The 14,733-nt window shown below is 42.0% G+C and overlaps 3 protein-coding genes across 3 annotated transcripts; 2 read left to right on the top strand and 1 right to left on the bottom strand.

Annotated features, from left to right (window-relative positions):
* Positions 1–1,060: 1,060 nt before the first annotated feature.
* MELLADRAFT_95144 (uncharacterized protein) lies at positions 1,061–3,240 on the bottom strand (the record flags this gene model as incomplete). Its single annotated transcript, XM_007406694.1, has 6 exons — positions 1,061–1,210; positions 1,295–1,659; positions 1,729–1,984; positions 2,053–2,453; positions 2,554–2,633; positions 2,753–3,240. The coding sequence occupies 6 exons, from the start codon at positions 3,238–3,240 to the stop codon at positions 1,061–1,063; spliced, it is 1,740 nt and encodes a 579-aa protein (XP_007406756.1).
* A 2,409-nt stretch (positions 3,241–5,649) lies between these two features.
* On the top strand, positions 5,650–9,312 carry MELLADRAFT_103751 (uncharacterized protein; the record flags this gene model as incomplete). The annotated part of the gene is made up of 5 exons (XM_007406982.1): positions 5,650–5,744; positions 5,790–6,193; positions 7,751–7,928; positions 7,989–8,155; positions 8,849–9,312. The coding sequence occupies 5 exons, from the start codon at positions 5,650–5,652 to the stop codon at positions 9,310–9,312; spliced, it is 1,308 nt and encodes a 435-aa protein (XP_007407044.1).
* Positions 9,313–11,210: 1,898 nt separating this feature from the next.
* Positions 11,211–13,384, top strand: MELLADRAFT_95142 (uncharacterized protein; the record flags this gene model as incomplete). The annotated part of the gene is made up of 9 exons (XM_007406983.1): positions 11,211–11,412; positions 11,481–11,540; positions 11,607–12,160; positions 12,219–12,290; positions 12,354–12,432; positions 12,517–12,521; positions 12,607–12,935; positions 13,019–13,335; positions 13,380–13,384. The coding sequence occupies 9 exons, from the start codon at positions 11,211–11,213 to the stop codon at positions 13,382–13,384; spliced, it is 1,623 nt and encodes a 540-aa protein (XP_007407045.1).
* Positions 13,385–14,733: the final 1,349 nt, after the last annotated feature.

Here is a 14,733-nt window from a genome sequence, read left to right as displayed (position 1 = left end):
CCTACAGAGCAATACAAGCTGATTGAGATGAGGGTTCTTTTTTGATTGTAACTTTTACCGTGCTTGTCTAACACAGCCTTCGTGACAGTCTCTTCATCATACTCCACTCGGTGTTTCAAACCCCATGCCTCAATACGTCGACGGATGGTACGAACACTGATCTTGATTTGATGACTTCTCCAGATGTTGTCGGATACCGATTGTGCTGTCCACTTGTTGTTATGAGCTTGTTCTAGGATAGGGTGTAAGATATCATCTGAGATTTCAATTCGTCCAGGCATGATAACAGTAGTTATATGATGAAATGGAGAGATTGATGATTGATAGAATGGATTGGATAATATGTGTCAAAGTGACAAGTGAATGTGGTTTTTGGATGGTATGAGGACGTTGCTGGGTGAGGATCGAATTGGGGAGGGAGAGGTAGGTTAAGAGTGATTATTTCTGCAAATTGTGATTAGGTTTTGTGTCGTCCCGAGTAATGATTGTGCGATCTGTAGGTTTTGGCTGCTGAGGTTGTCCTGTGGTACGGTTAGGTATTGGGTTTTGTTGTTTTATACATATGTGAAGTTTGACATGATGAAAATCGATTTCTTGAAATTTTCATGTAATATTTGTGCCAAAGTGCCAAGTCAGTGGTCGATATTTGAGTTGTGGTCTGGAAATTGTGAAAACTGGCAGAAAGATAGGTTTTATCCCCAATACAGGCGGTTTCAGACCAGTATTGGGGTTAAATCTGATGGTTCTTCCAGTTTTATCAATTTCTGACCCGGGGGTCTGAAATTTCAATTTTTGAAAATTGAATTGTCACTTTGACACACCTCGCATTCCGTAGTTATTGAGTATTCCAAATGAAACAAAACCAAAGCGTGGCACGGTCTGTGAGACTGATCGATTTGGATCTGTAATGAACCAATTCTAATAGTCTACTGTAAATAGAAAGCTATGAGCGAGATTTTAGGGGACCAGTCAGCTCCTTTCAATGCAACAGTAACAGTTGCAAGAAGAGTGGCAAATTATCTTACACTGCCTTTTTTTCTCTCGCTCATCACTCATCCATCTAATCATCATCAGGCTGATTGTCACTTTCTTCCTCACTTTCAGAGCCTGATTCATCTTCTAACGTGCTGGAGTCACCCGAGTCTTCATTTGGCCCCTTGTTCTTCCCCGCGGCTAAGCTCTTGAGGTACAAACGAGATTTACTTGCCCCCTAGTTATGCAAGCAAGAATCGATCATAAGGTCTGATTAGAACTCTACAATATGAGTTCGATTAAGTGGATTCAAAAGACTTACATTGTTTTGCTTGCGAGCAGTCTCTTGACTTTCTGAAGACTTTTGTTTCTTTTTTGTTTTGGAACTCCCTTGCTGAACATGATTCGATTCGGACTGTGTAGATTCTATTCTATTTGATTGAGTGTTATCAATCACTTCCTCACCATCATTGATAAGTTTAGGTTCAATTACAAATAGACCGTCTTCGATGTCTTTTAACCAAACTTGAATGACTGCATTGGTTGCTTTTCGATGGCCTTTCAATAGGTCGGTCGGACTAAGTTTGCTACCTGGCTTCTGGATTACTTCGATCGGCCATCCCCTCTTCTTGATGTGCGCAATAGGGTCAGGCATCTTTGGAAACGAAGTTTTATTGATGTGAGCTCCTGGATGACAAATACCACATGAGCAACAACACTTCCAAACCCATGAAAAGAGCATCAATCACTACATACCAAACATCTCATTGAGTTGGTGAGTTAGTCGGCTTTTTTGCTCGTCACTTGCTTGCGGCACTATGGCTTCAATCTCTTTAGCCACTTCTTGTCTGTGGATATAGGTCGTAAACTTGGAAGGTATTTTCGGAGTCTTCAGTGCCCAGTCAGCGAACTTGATGTTGTTGGAAAAGGTTTGAGACCATCCATCAACTCCACCGCAGCTTGCGGAAGTCAAGTAATACGAGATATGGTGCTGTTGACAGATGACTGAGAACTGACAACAATCAAACAAGGCAAGTCAGTATGAATCATGTGGAGTGACAAAAGTCAGATTAAACTTACGTCATGATGTGCTTTACGTACAGCAACTAAAGACCGCTTTTGTAAAGTCGCAACCAAAGTCGATTTTTCTGGCTTGCCGTGGGAGAGGTGCAACTTTTCCACATTGACCAGCTTTTCAAAGAGGGGCTGATATTTGGCTTTTTCTTCCTCTGAGAGCTGATGGACTTTCGGAGCAGGAGTAGTACCGTCGAACTGGTTTGTATTGATTCCATTCTCGTCATCGTCGCCCTCGCCCCCTTGATCATCGCCAACTACAGCAGTTGAATAGTCTGGAAGATTAGGTAGAGCAAAGAAGTATGGATCTTTGAAAACGTCCTGCTCATCCTGGCTTAGATCATGCCATTTCTCAGCCATCTCCTGATTTCGAGCTACCCAGGCGTCTTTATCATTGCGTTCGGGCACTGTCAAACATTTTCACAAGTGGGTATTTGATAACAAACGATGAGTAAGTGAAGTTTGAGAAAACCAATGATAGTGCAGTCATAAATGGGAAATTCATACTTTTAGTACCCAAGCATTTCAAACAAAAACTCAAGAAACGTATCCAGGGGTTTGCCTTCACGGTTTTCGACCCTAACCCTCTGTAATTAGTTGGAAAGAAGGTATTGGAATGTTTAGAATCAGTTCGATGAAAAATTGAGACAAGTAAAAAATTAAAAACGACATGAACAAAATAAACGAAATAAACAAAATGAATTACACTAATTTCCATATGACAACTTCCGGTACTCCGGCCATCAGAGCAATCATGAGCATACGTTTTTCAAATTCCATTCGCATGATTTCCACAAGATCCCGAACCTCCTTGTGTACTTTAGTACGTCGAGACTCTTGTTTCTGTAATGCTTCCTGAAGCTTGACAAGTGACCAATTGTCAAGTTCTTGTTCGAATGTATCAAATTCTAAACCGGGGAATTGTGATTGAAAGACACGATTCGATTTTTTAGCGTTAGTTTGGGTGGGGGATGGGTCCTCAGTCTCAGTAGTGTTTTTATCAATAGGTTGATCTTCATCTGCCTGTGAATCTTCCTTGTCATGTGAATCTCCGGTGCCGGATTTCCGGCTCGAAGTGGCCGTTCTTTTGCGTTTACAAGAGGTAACCTGAGAAGTCTTATTCTTGGGTGCGACGGATGAAGGTTTGGTTTTCGAAGTCTTAGATTTTTTTCCTTTTGAGCGAGTGGAAGGCATTATAGTATCAAAAAGCGGTTAAAGTTGTGAGTGGGTTGGATTGGAAATTGGTGCAGTGAATGGTTGGTAAGTGAATGGTTGGCAAAAAGATCTTTGAAGTCTTGATAAGTGAAATCAAGGCACATACAAGTTTCAATATCCGTGTGAAATCAAGACAGGATCCGTGTGAAATCAAGACAGGTGAACTTTTGATGTACAACACCTGATCCTATCCCAGCTCTCCCAGTAGTACAAAACTTCATGTCTACAGGACACGAGTTCTTCAAAGAAGGCCAGCTGTCTCAATGGACATGAGAGAGTCTCAAACGCAAGCAAGTATTGTCCTTGATCATATTCTTCCATCCTTGTTCGCCCGACAGTTGGATCAATGATGGTTGATGAGAGGTGAGTTCCTTCAATTGTGATTGCAATATTTGCTCACTCACATCTACCAACCATTATATGAGTGTTTATGGGAAGTAAGACACTATACAAATTGAACTAAATCATTCATAATGATATTAAATATCACACCACCTATCAAAGCAAATCACCGATTTGCAATCTTTTAGGGCTTTTGGTCGCTGAAGTTGTTTCTAAGAAAAACAACCAAGAGGATGTTAAAGTATAGCTTATAGCTATAAGCTATAAGCTATAAGCTGGTGCTAGATGTAGTATTTTGACCTGTTTGATTAGAGAGACTGGCTCTGAAATGGAATACTGTGTGGTCAAGAGAGATTGAAGCTATTTTGTGTTGGGGTTACATGTGTTTGATGGAGTTCCAATAAACCTTTCCACAAGGGGTGATTGAATCACCCCTATGTGCCAATACATGGCACAAATTACCAAATGTTAAAGTTTTTTGTTCAGATACTTAGGGGGATTTTGTTGTTGAGCGGGAGAAGCATTCCTGATTTTTGAGATTGAATGGCTGATTCCAGGATGAAGATGGTGAGTTATGAAAAAAAGTCAATAATGAAAGATGTTGGGCATGCAGAGAAGCACATAAACACAGGGGGACACATGAAATTGGGCACATGTTCAGACACTTAGGGGGAATTTTGTTGTTGAGCGGGAGAAGAATAGCTGATTTTTGAGATTGAATGGCTGATTCCAGGATGAAGATGGTGCTTTATGAAAAAAAGTCATTAATGAAAAATGTTGGACGTGCTGGGAAGCACATGAACTCAGGAGGAAAGGTGAAATTTGGCTGATCTTCAAACACTGGAGGTGCATTTGTGCTTCAAATGTCTATCAAATCATAGAAATCAAGGTTGTGCTACATTTCCCACAATACACTCAACATGTTTTTGGACACCAAACTGAGCACAAATTCAACCTCAACCCATACAAGATGAGCCCAATTTCATGTTTCCCCCTGAGTTTATGTGCTTCCCAGCACGCCCAGCATTTTTCATTAATGACTTTTTTTCATAAAGCACCATCTTCATCCTGGAATCAGCCATTCAATCTCAAAAATCAGCTATTCTTCTCCCGCTCAACAACAAAATTCCCCCTAAGTGTCTGAACATGTGCCCAATTTCATGTGTCCCCCTGTGTTTATGTGCTTCTCTGCATGCCCAACATCCCCTCCCCCACTGACTTTTTTTCATAACTCACCATCTACATCCTGGAATCAGCCATTCAATCTCAAAAATCAGGAATGCTTCTCCCGCTCAACAACAAAATTCCCCCTAAGTGTCTGAACATGTGCTCAATTTCATGTTTCCTCCTGAGTTTATGTTCTTCCCAGCACGCCCAACATTTTTCATTAATGACTTTTTTTCATAAAGCACCATCTTCATCCTGGAATCAGCCATTCAATCTCAAAAATCAGCTATTCTTCTCCCGCTCAACAACAAAATTCCCCCTAAGTGTCTGAACATGTGCCCAATTTCATGTGTCCCCCTGTGTTTATGTGCTTCTCTGCATGCCCAACATCTTTCATTATTGACTTTTTTTCATAACTCACCATCTTCATCCTGGAATCATCCATTCAATCTCAAAAATCAGGTATTCTTCTCCAGCACTGTCACCCTCAAATCACCCCAAAATAGTAAAAGGATGTTGCACCTTATCAGTTGCTCAACTCTGAGATACTGATAAGGCAATGGCACATTGGGGGTTGAGTGTGGTGACCAACCGAGTTCAACAGGTTCTCTCTTGTTGTTAATGCCGTGCTCCTGGCATGACGCCAAAACTATCCCTAACAAGGATCTTGGATGTTCCTGGGAACTTCAGGAGATTTCAAATCAAGGCCTAGCTAGCTTGGCATGATGACCGTTTAGATTTGTTGAAAAGGTCCTAAAGTAGAAATTATATGCACATTAGCATTAGCACTCCCTTACATCAGTTTGTTCATATCCCAACTTTCCAAGGGGAGTCGGAGAAATCACCACCAACTCCATCTTCATCTTTTCGCACTTTCAAATGGTGTTGCCTGGTTCTGTCGTCCCAGATTCCAACAAACGAAGTCGATCACGCACAGCGCCAGCAAGGCCGGCCCCTCGAAGTGCCAGTCAAAGGTTAGCAAACCTCTGAGCACTTGAAGAAGCAGACTCCAAATCTAGAGATGCTGTCCTAAACAATCGAACTGTCGAAATCACGCCGGCAAATCCCCAAACCTACAAAGGATTCAACAGCGGTGATGACGACAATCCGATTGAAATCTATGATCACCTTCAGATGACTGCCGATTGGGACAAAGTACAACCAATCAATGATGGCACAATCATTCATCCTCCGGGACTCAGATCTGCATACTTGAAAAGCCCCACCTATCGAGAGCGGACTTTGACTGAGGAGGCTCACTGGAAGACCATCATACCCGAGATCTTCAAGTGTTTCATGATTTGTTCCCTCAAGACCGGACAATGGAGTAACGAAGCGACTTGGAATGAAGATCTTAACCTTGAGTGTAAATGTCCAGCTTGGAAGAAAGGTGTTGTACAGATTGATTCAGTGGACATTACTAGTGAGTGAAGTTCAAAGCATTGCTTGGATTCGATCTACTCATCAAGCAGTGTCATGACGTTTGTATCAACACTACACACAGGCCGGAAGAAGATTGACCTAGAAACCTGTGGATGTGTTAGTGATGTGATTCGACTAGTCCGGAAGGGTTATATCGGAGGGTCTCCGATACGCCCTCGAATAGCTTTTTCAATACGCCTTCTTGCTTTTCATCATACCGTTTGGAAATACTGTGCTGTTCGATTGGCACCTTTTGTAGAGGCCATGGACGAATTTTTAGATGCTGGTAACACCATCTTTTTGGTTCCTGGCACCAAACAAGTATGTCATAGTATTATTTAGATTTATGTACTCACAATCACCTGCTCATGATTCATAATCATCTTTGCCCCAGAGTCGTGACTGCCGTATTAGGTTTTTGGCGGCAGTTGATGTGTACCGTGAAATGCTTTGCCTTGAAGATGAGACTGCGTCAAAAGCTCTCCGTTTGTCACCAACAGACAAGCTTGCTATCAACTGTCCGCCATGTTTTGGGCCAAAGGTACTTGGAAAACGTGCCAATGAGCCGGATTTTGTGGTATGCATTGATGGTAATTTTCAGCATCGGCGCCATGAAGCAGCGAGTGCTAAATGGCGAGGTGAAAGTGGGGTAGTCCCTTCCCTTTTTATCTCACCTGCTCTAGTAGATATGTGGAAAACAAAAATGGAACCACTACCACGACAATCTGGTGTACCTGACAAAGCCGCAGAAGTCATTGTGGGTGAGATTGAACTTTTTCAATGTCATGGTATTGACTAATCATCAACCATACATATGTAGGACCCTTGTAGCAACCAGCACACAGCCGCAAACGACATTCGTGGTCGTCATACTTGGCGAGGTTTTTATGAAACTGGCTTGATGGGGATGGCATGCCGACATGACCACCTCATCAAGTTCATTAACATTATCCAGACTGGCGAGAGGTACGAACAAGCTCTTCAGTGGTTGGAGAGATTGATTAATTTGCTCACCTGTTGGTTTATTTAGAGGTTATTATCCTTTGACCATGATTGATTGGATACTAAAGGAGACCGGTCAAGACCAAGCCGGTATTGAAAAACTCAAGGTGGGCATATTATATGATATTGGATGCAACCTCGAAAAAAGCATCATAAAGGTGGCTCATTTCAGTTTTATAGTCTATACTTGCGCTATTTCAGAGGTTGATATTTTGTGGAGAAACTTTTTCTCAAGGGCTCGAGAGAACAGTCAGCTGAAATTCGGAACCAGCGTGTTCCCTTCATATGTACATCAATGGTCGTGCCAGCTTCAGTATAATCCTCGACTCAACGAGGATTGGGGTCTTTCGGATGGGGAGGGTTTAGAACAACATTTGGTCCAAACTGTCTCCTTTGGTGGGCGCTTTGAGATACTCTACAGCGTTCCATTGACTTTGCGCTTTGGAGCTAAGAACACGTCATATTAATGAGTCCGGTCGCAAGGTCACTGGTATGTATGTGTATTCAATAAGGATGTGGGACATTTAATTGATCAAATTCACTTCTGAATGATTAGTGCGGTGGCTACTTCAGCGCTTGTCAACCAGCCACAGTCTCTACACTAAGAGCTGTCAAGTTTTGAATGAATTGAAAAAAGATCCTATGTATACCGATGAATATCTGACTCACCAGTGGAACCGGCAGCGAGAATGCCAGCTCCAGGTACTGGTGAAAGAGAACTCTCAGGAAGCCAAGTTGAGTTGGCAGTAATTGAAAATTGAGATGATGTTGTTTACCTGGTCCTTTGCCTTCAGTGACAAACTGGTGGCTCTGCGCCGCAAGCGTAGGAGAGATATGACAGTGGCTGAGAAACTGAAACTAACTCACTTAACTCAAACAAAAGAAATGCTACAAACAGACATTGATGAACTAGCAGGTGAATTGGGGGGAGATCACTATCGTGATATGCCAGGATCTTCTAGTAAGAATTTTTTTACATAAGGACTTCATACAAACTGGGTGGCTGATTTGAGGTCCATGCAGCCCCTAAAGGACAAAATCTGATCAGGGTGCGAGTTGCTAAGGCTAAACTGTACGGGGCTAAGGTGGTTGTATTCAAGTCGCAGAAGAAAAGCAATGAACGAGCTGGTGAGGCTCAATATGAATAACAGAGTAGTCTTAATTACTTTCATGCTGATTGAAATGATTGTATGTTACATCACTGTTAGGAACCCGTGCACAACAAAAATCAAACAAAACCCTGAGAGACAAGCAAGCGCTTCTAAAACGGAAATACGAAACTTACAAACAAAATGCTGAACAGTTCAATGAGGATTATCCTGCACCGGACCCGATTTCCTGCCCCTCTCTTGAAGACATCCGACGCCTTGCACTAGTTGATCCGTTCTGGGATATTGGTCAACTGACCCATCCCGACAAAGCGTGGGTAGTTGATCCAAATACCCAGCTTGGTATCAAAGCGTATCGTGATAAATGCCATGCAAGTGATGAGCTGCGTCGACTGGCACGCGAGTGTCGGCAATCGATAAAGTGGGCGGTGGAAATGGAAAACAAGCTTTCAGTTCTCAACACTGCCCTTAATCTACAAGGTGGGTAAGCTTACCAAATCGGTATGATGAATGAGGTTAAAACTAAATGGTGTGAATGTTGGCAGACAATAATCCTGCTCTGCTGCCCAACGAATGGATGGTCGGAGTCGTCCAGTCTACAAAACCAACAGCGAAAGATAGGTTGTCCGAAAGTAAATTAGTTTTACAGGCTCTGTATTCACGGCTTAGTAGAATGTATACACGCTTGTGGATTTTTTGGGGTGGAGGGATGCATGGACTTATCAATCGAACGCTAGCCTACAGTAGCTTGGAGGAGATTGAGGAAGCATCAATATTAACACAGTGGTCAGCGTTAGTTTCCAGAAGCAAGATAGCCTGGAAGGCGAGCTCACGGGGTGAAATCCTTGATGCGGCTCCACTTGACAAAGGGGAGGAGACTGAGCAGCGTTTGATGGAGTTTGAGGCTATTGTTGATGAAGATGAGGTGGGAGGATTGGCGGATGAAGTAGGTGTTGGTGGTGAAGAAGAAAGTGAAGAGATGCCTGGAGATGAAGGGTTTGACAATTGACAAGTGTATATAGTGAACGTTTTTGTTTATTTGAAATGCCTTGTTTGGCTGAAAGTGCTAGTCTGAGTTGTTTTTTCTTTGTACTCGTGATTGATTTTCACATCTAATGATGAATGATGAGTTGTTCAAGTGATTAAAGTCGAAATCTGAGTCAATGTGAGTTCTTTGATGAAAATTGAGCATGGCAAAGGTCGGTTGGGTGAATCGTGCTCGCAGTGTGGGATGGTGAGAAGATGAAAAACCCTTGTACGTATCATGATCCAAAGTCAGATCAAAAGTGAGTGCTCTGTCAGGTCAAAAATGTGATCTCAGGATCTTCCAGAGCGCTCTGAGAGGTTCCAGGTCACATTTGTGGCCTGACAGAGCAGATTTATGACCTGACAGAACAGATTTTTGACCTGGTCATGTTGATGGTCAAGTTTGCTACCTCAAAGTAATTTTTTTGAGTGGAAACTTTGCACAGAGCTGTTTTAAGGCTCTCTGAAAGGTTTGGTGTGAGAAGATGATTGGAAGACCTGACCTTGGAGGGACTAAAAGTTGTGCTCCAGGTCACCTGAAGTGCTCTGCTGCAAGGAATCAGCTTATACGTTGATGGGAATGTGTCATTTACTACTGGCTGGTATGTCAATTGATACAGGTGACACAGGTGCTTGTCCTCATTTGTTAGACATTATATATTTCTCTTATTGATTATTACCATTGTAGTTTGTTGAAGTTCTGTTGAAGACTTCCTTCAGGAGGTGATCCTTGTAGTATTGCTCAAGTTATTAAGGGAATTCAATAACTTGAGAAACTCTAAAGTCACGGGAGTTCCTCTGTGTTCAGAGTTTAAAGAACTTCAAATATCACTAGGTGATATTTCCCTTGATTAACAAACTCTAGAGTAAAGTGTTGTTAGCTTGGGCACAAAACTAGACTGTAGTTTCTACTTTACATCCTGCTAGAAGACTTCTTGTCTTGCATTAATTCCCGGATTTGTATCCAAACCCTCTGTTAAGAGGTCATCTAACTGAAGTCAGTGCGGATTTGATCCCACTGCTTCTCTTATAACCTTATTTAAAACTTTAAATAAGTTTCCCATGCTCATAGTAAACTCAGTTTATTATTCTCACCCTTTTCTTTAGTGACTTACTAGCCTGAAAGACGCTAGTAGCTCACAGCATCTTAGAAGTAGAAACATGAACCAATTTAACAACATTCTACTCAACACACTGTCAAATAAAATGAAATCTTGTGTGTATATGTTTTGTTCAAGAGTGGTGAGACGGATTTTGAGCTAAAGCCTCCGCACCTTCACTATCCACACACAGTTTAAACACCTTGGCTTTTGAAATACCCAATTCATTTAAAAGTGAAACCAACCATCTAGCCTCCCTACACAAATCACTCATTGCCATATATTCAGATTTGGTGCTTGATAACGAAACAACTCTTTGTTTTCTAGATCTCCACAATACCGGTCCTTTTCCTAACATAAACACATACCCTGTCGTTGATTTCCTTTCATGTCTATCCTGCGCCCAGTCTGCATCAGAATACGCAGTAGGATCCAAAACACTACCCCCCAATTTAATTTTAATTCCTTCGTTCTAACCAAATAACCCAAAACATGCAGCGCCGAATTCCAATGAACTTCCAATGGCTTCTTCAAAAATTGAGATAATATATTTACAGCCGTTGTAAGTTCTATTGGTAGTTTTTCCAACAGATGTGTCGTCGCCGGATTTTACTCTGAAAGTCAAAAACCCTTTTTTTTGACCTTCAGAGTGAAGTGTACTGTCCTTCTCTTAAGAATGGACAAACTCTTTCGCCTTTCCTCTCCTCACCCTTTCCATATCTCTCTGTCCGGCTACTCTTCTTTCAAATCGATTACCGGCAGACCCACTTCTTATTGCGTGATGGCATCTTATAAGATGATATTTTATCTATTTTGTCATTTCAAACCTTCACCTTCCGACCCCAGCAAATCTATTGTCCCATTTCCCACATTATTGAATAAATTTATCTGCTCATTTTCCGATTCATCCTCCGTTTTCTCATTTTTTCCTGTGTTTAACCCAAGAAGATTCCTCAGATTCCATTTGACGTCTTCGTATTTGGGTTCGTGATGCTTTTCATCCTTCCATTAATGCTTTGATGTTGATATTCCTTTTTGGTCGGTTTCCAAGTGTCCAACTCCTCTTCAATGCCGCCGCCCGGGACCCCCTTGTCTGGCCACATGAACAATTGTGAGTATAGATCCTTTTTTTCACCGCTAATTTAAAGGTTTTACCACTCATTGTTTGCAATTTCAGTGTTTGATGTGCCTGATGATGGTGTGGGAGACGATCAGCAATCCACGTCTATCAGGCAAAACCCTTTATGCCGAGTCGGAACAGTAGGTCGAGAGACCTTCGAAAAGAACAATCAGATGGCAATCAAGGTGCGATTCAAGATCTACACCAACATGGAAGTTGAAATCAACACGCCGATTCAGGGCACCCCTAAAGTCGGCGCTACTAAGAAACCAGCGAAGGCTGATGGACTCAATCTTATAGATTCTGAGGCTATCAACACCGGCTTTCTAGAGATCAAGACTTGTCCAATCGGAATGAGTCTGAACAAGTTCAAGAACCTGGTGGCCGGAGCCTGCAAAGAGTATGAGGGAGGTTTGAAAAAGTTGATTCTCAACAGTGTTTTTTCGCCCAACCTAAAGTGGAAGACCACCGTAGGACGCTCCAAGGTTGTTCTTGATGGTGCTGTTCAATGGAAAAGTTTTGTCAAAGCCCTCGAAAAATCAAGCAAAAAAATGGGTGTGGTTTCAATCAAAAACGATAATATGCAAGTCAGAGTTAAATTAAGCGACAAGGTGAGTGGTATATCTATTCTCATTCAAATGGTCTGGTCTAATATGTTGAGATTGACAGGAATCGGCAACCAAAAAACTTATTGCTGCGACTAATGGCAATGGCAATGGGGCTGAGGATCAGGAATCCAAGGTCTATTTTGGTTTCCTTACGTATATAACAGAATCCATTGATCTGATTATTAATGCTTCACAGCATGACAAGAACAAGCAAGAGTTAAATACTCTGGCCAACCAGATTTTTAGCCAACATGCAATTGGGACGTACGCTGGAGGTCCTGGAACCGTTTTGACCACACCTTGGGATCCCAGCTTTTGATATTGACTCACTTACCCCGCGGCCTGGATTTGGGCTAAAGGTGCGGTAAGTGCATGTTTTGCACTTACCTTTGGGTACTCACTCGGTAGGCTACGTGAACACAACTGACTACTCTCTGCTGTTCACGTAGATGGCCAACATTGCAACTGTGCATATCCCCCCTAATACTCCGGAGTTTTGGTATGAAATCAAGAAAAACCAGCGGATCCACCCTGTCATGGGTGTGGATGATCGGGTTGGACTTCAATTGAAAGGCAGCTCTCAAAGATCTCATGGTGCCAATCATGTCTTGCGTTCAATTGGACACGCTCAGGCCGGTGGTTTGGGTTTGAAGAAGAAGCATCCAGCTCAAATGCCCAATATCAAGCCCGATATCATGAAGATTGGCAATAAACGTAATGGGTTGGCCTCAACCAACATGGGGGATATCAAACCGGACTTGAAGAATATCAAGGTTGTGTAAAGTAATCTCAGTCTGATCAAATACCTATATGACTAGATTGCTGACCATGTTTCTCCGCACTTGGTCCAGATCTCAAAAGTTCCATCAATGAACCTATCTATGTATCCAGCGAGTATGAAAGCAACTGGGACACTGAAGGTGAGAGTAGCAGTTTTGAGTTTGAGGTCCAAAGACCCTCCACCTCTCACACGGTCCAATTTGAGCTCTTCCTCGCCAACTGCAAGATCTCCCTTGACAATGTCAAAACCCAAACGCTTCTCAGAGAAGCTGGCTTTGTTTCGTGGACGGACTTGATTCCGAGTGTACAACTCACTGAATCAACTTTAACCTTCAAAGGGATTGACTGGCAAATTGCCAACCACCTGATGAGCAAAGCTCAAGACTGTTACATGAAATGTAAGATATCATTCTTATCTTACATTTCATATCAGTCAATTGAGTTTAACCGTGTTTCCTGCCTGCGTTTCTCAGGATTGATCTGTTCCACCAATCACATGTTATTGACTGGTTTGGTGATACAAGGCTCCCAATGTCAATCATCGAATTTCTTAAACAATTTTTTTTTAGTTGGCTCTATTCTTGATCTGCCACTCGCAATCATACCAAAGTATGAAAATTCATTGTATCCTGAAATTATTGCCTTATTGTTATTTGTGCTTTCCCTGTTCTCCCCCAAATTGTGGGTTATAAATCTCGTTCTTTTTTTTCAAGCTGGTCACTGTGTTTTGGATAAACCAAGATAGACCAGGATGATTGTTTTTTGTTCTTGAAATGGCGTTCTTGCAGTGTTTTACAAGCTAGTAATGTCGCTCTTATGGTGTGAAGAACTTGGAGAGGAGAAATACATTCATATCCTTTGTGTGAAATCAAAGACATCAAAATATATGACATCAGACAAATCCAGAAGTGCCAAATTTTTGCCATACGGACCTTGTGATTGATTTCAACAACAGTGACTTACTCAAGTAAATCTTATGGATACTGATGACTTGGTATTGATATCACTGGAGGAAGAAGACATTATCAGTTTGAAGTCACATCATGCTTTGAAAGGTTTAAGCGCGGATGGGTGAGATGTGTCTCAAAACACTTAACATCGCTCTGCAAGGTCTAGAAAGGTGACGTTCTAAGGTTCTGATCAATCCTTTGCAGGCGTTAGATTGCATTACATTGGTACCATTCAAATCAATAGCTATAAACATTGGTTTAATCTTGCATTATAAACTATTATTTTATAAGTATAGTTATTGACTTTGTTTCAAGATATTAGACAAACAGAAAAGAAATGAACAAAACAACTTCAGAGATATCAACAACTCTGGAATAATTTGAGGCAAAGCGAGTCTGTAAATAATTCCATACATGCCATGAATATGGAAGCTTCTTTGCCTGCCACGTTATTCGCAGGGTGAAGGGCTTGTCTCCTTCTCAAACAAGACTTGAGCGGCGAGAAAACCAATTCAATAGGGTTGAAATCCGGCAAATACGAGGGAAGGTAGAGTAAGCAGATGCCTCGTGCTTCACATAGGGCAGCAATGTTACCTCCGTGATGGATTGGAGCATTATCCATCACAAGGACACTGTTCCTTAGTGGCCATGGATTCATCACTGGTAACTAAACAATCAAAGCATCAGTGACTAATTCCTCGGGTCAAGATCTAAATGAGACACTTGCTAAAGATTGTTCCAAGAAACCCTCAAAGTCAATTCTAGAATAGCCACCGGGCTGGATTGACAAGGCCACCAGGCCTCCTCAAGAGATGGCGGGTAAAACCGACCAGTTCTGAGACCAAG

Source organism: Melampsora larici-populina (assembly GCF_000204055.1).
Source record: "Melampsora larici-populina 98AG31 unplaced genomic scaffold MELLAscaffold_7, whole genome shotgun sequence".
Lineage (NCBI taxonomy): Eukaryota > Fungi > Basidiomycota > Pucciniomycetes > Pucciniales > Melampsoraceae > Melampsora > Melampsora laricis-populina.
Note: the sequence above shows the minus strand (reverse complement) of the source record. Positions and strands in the feature narration are given on the sequence as shown.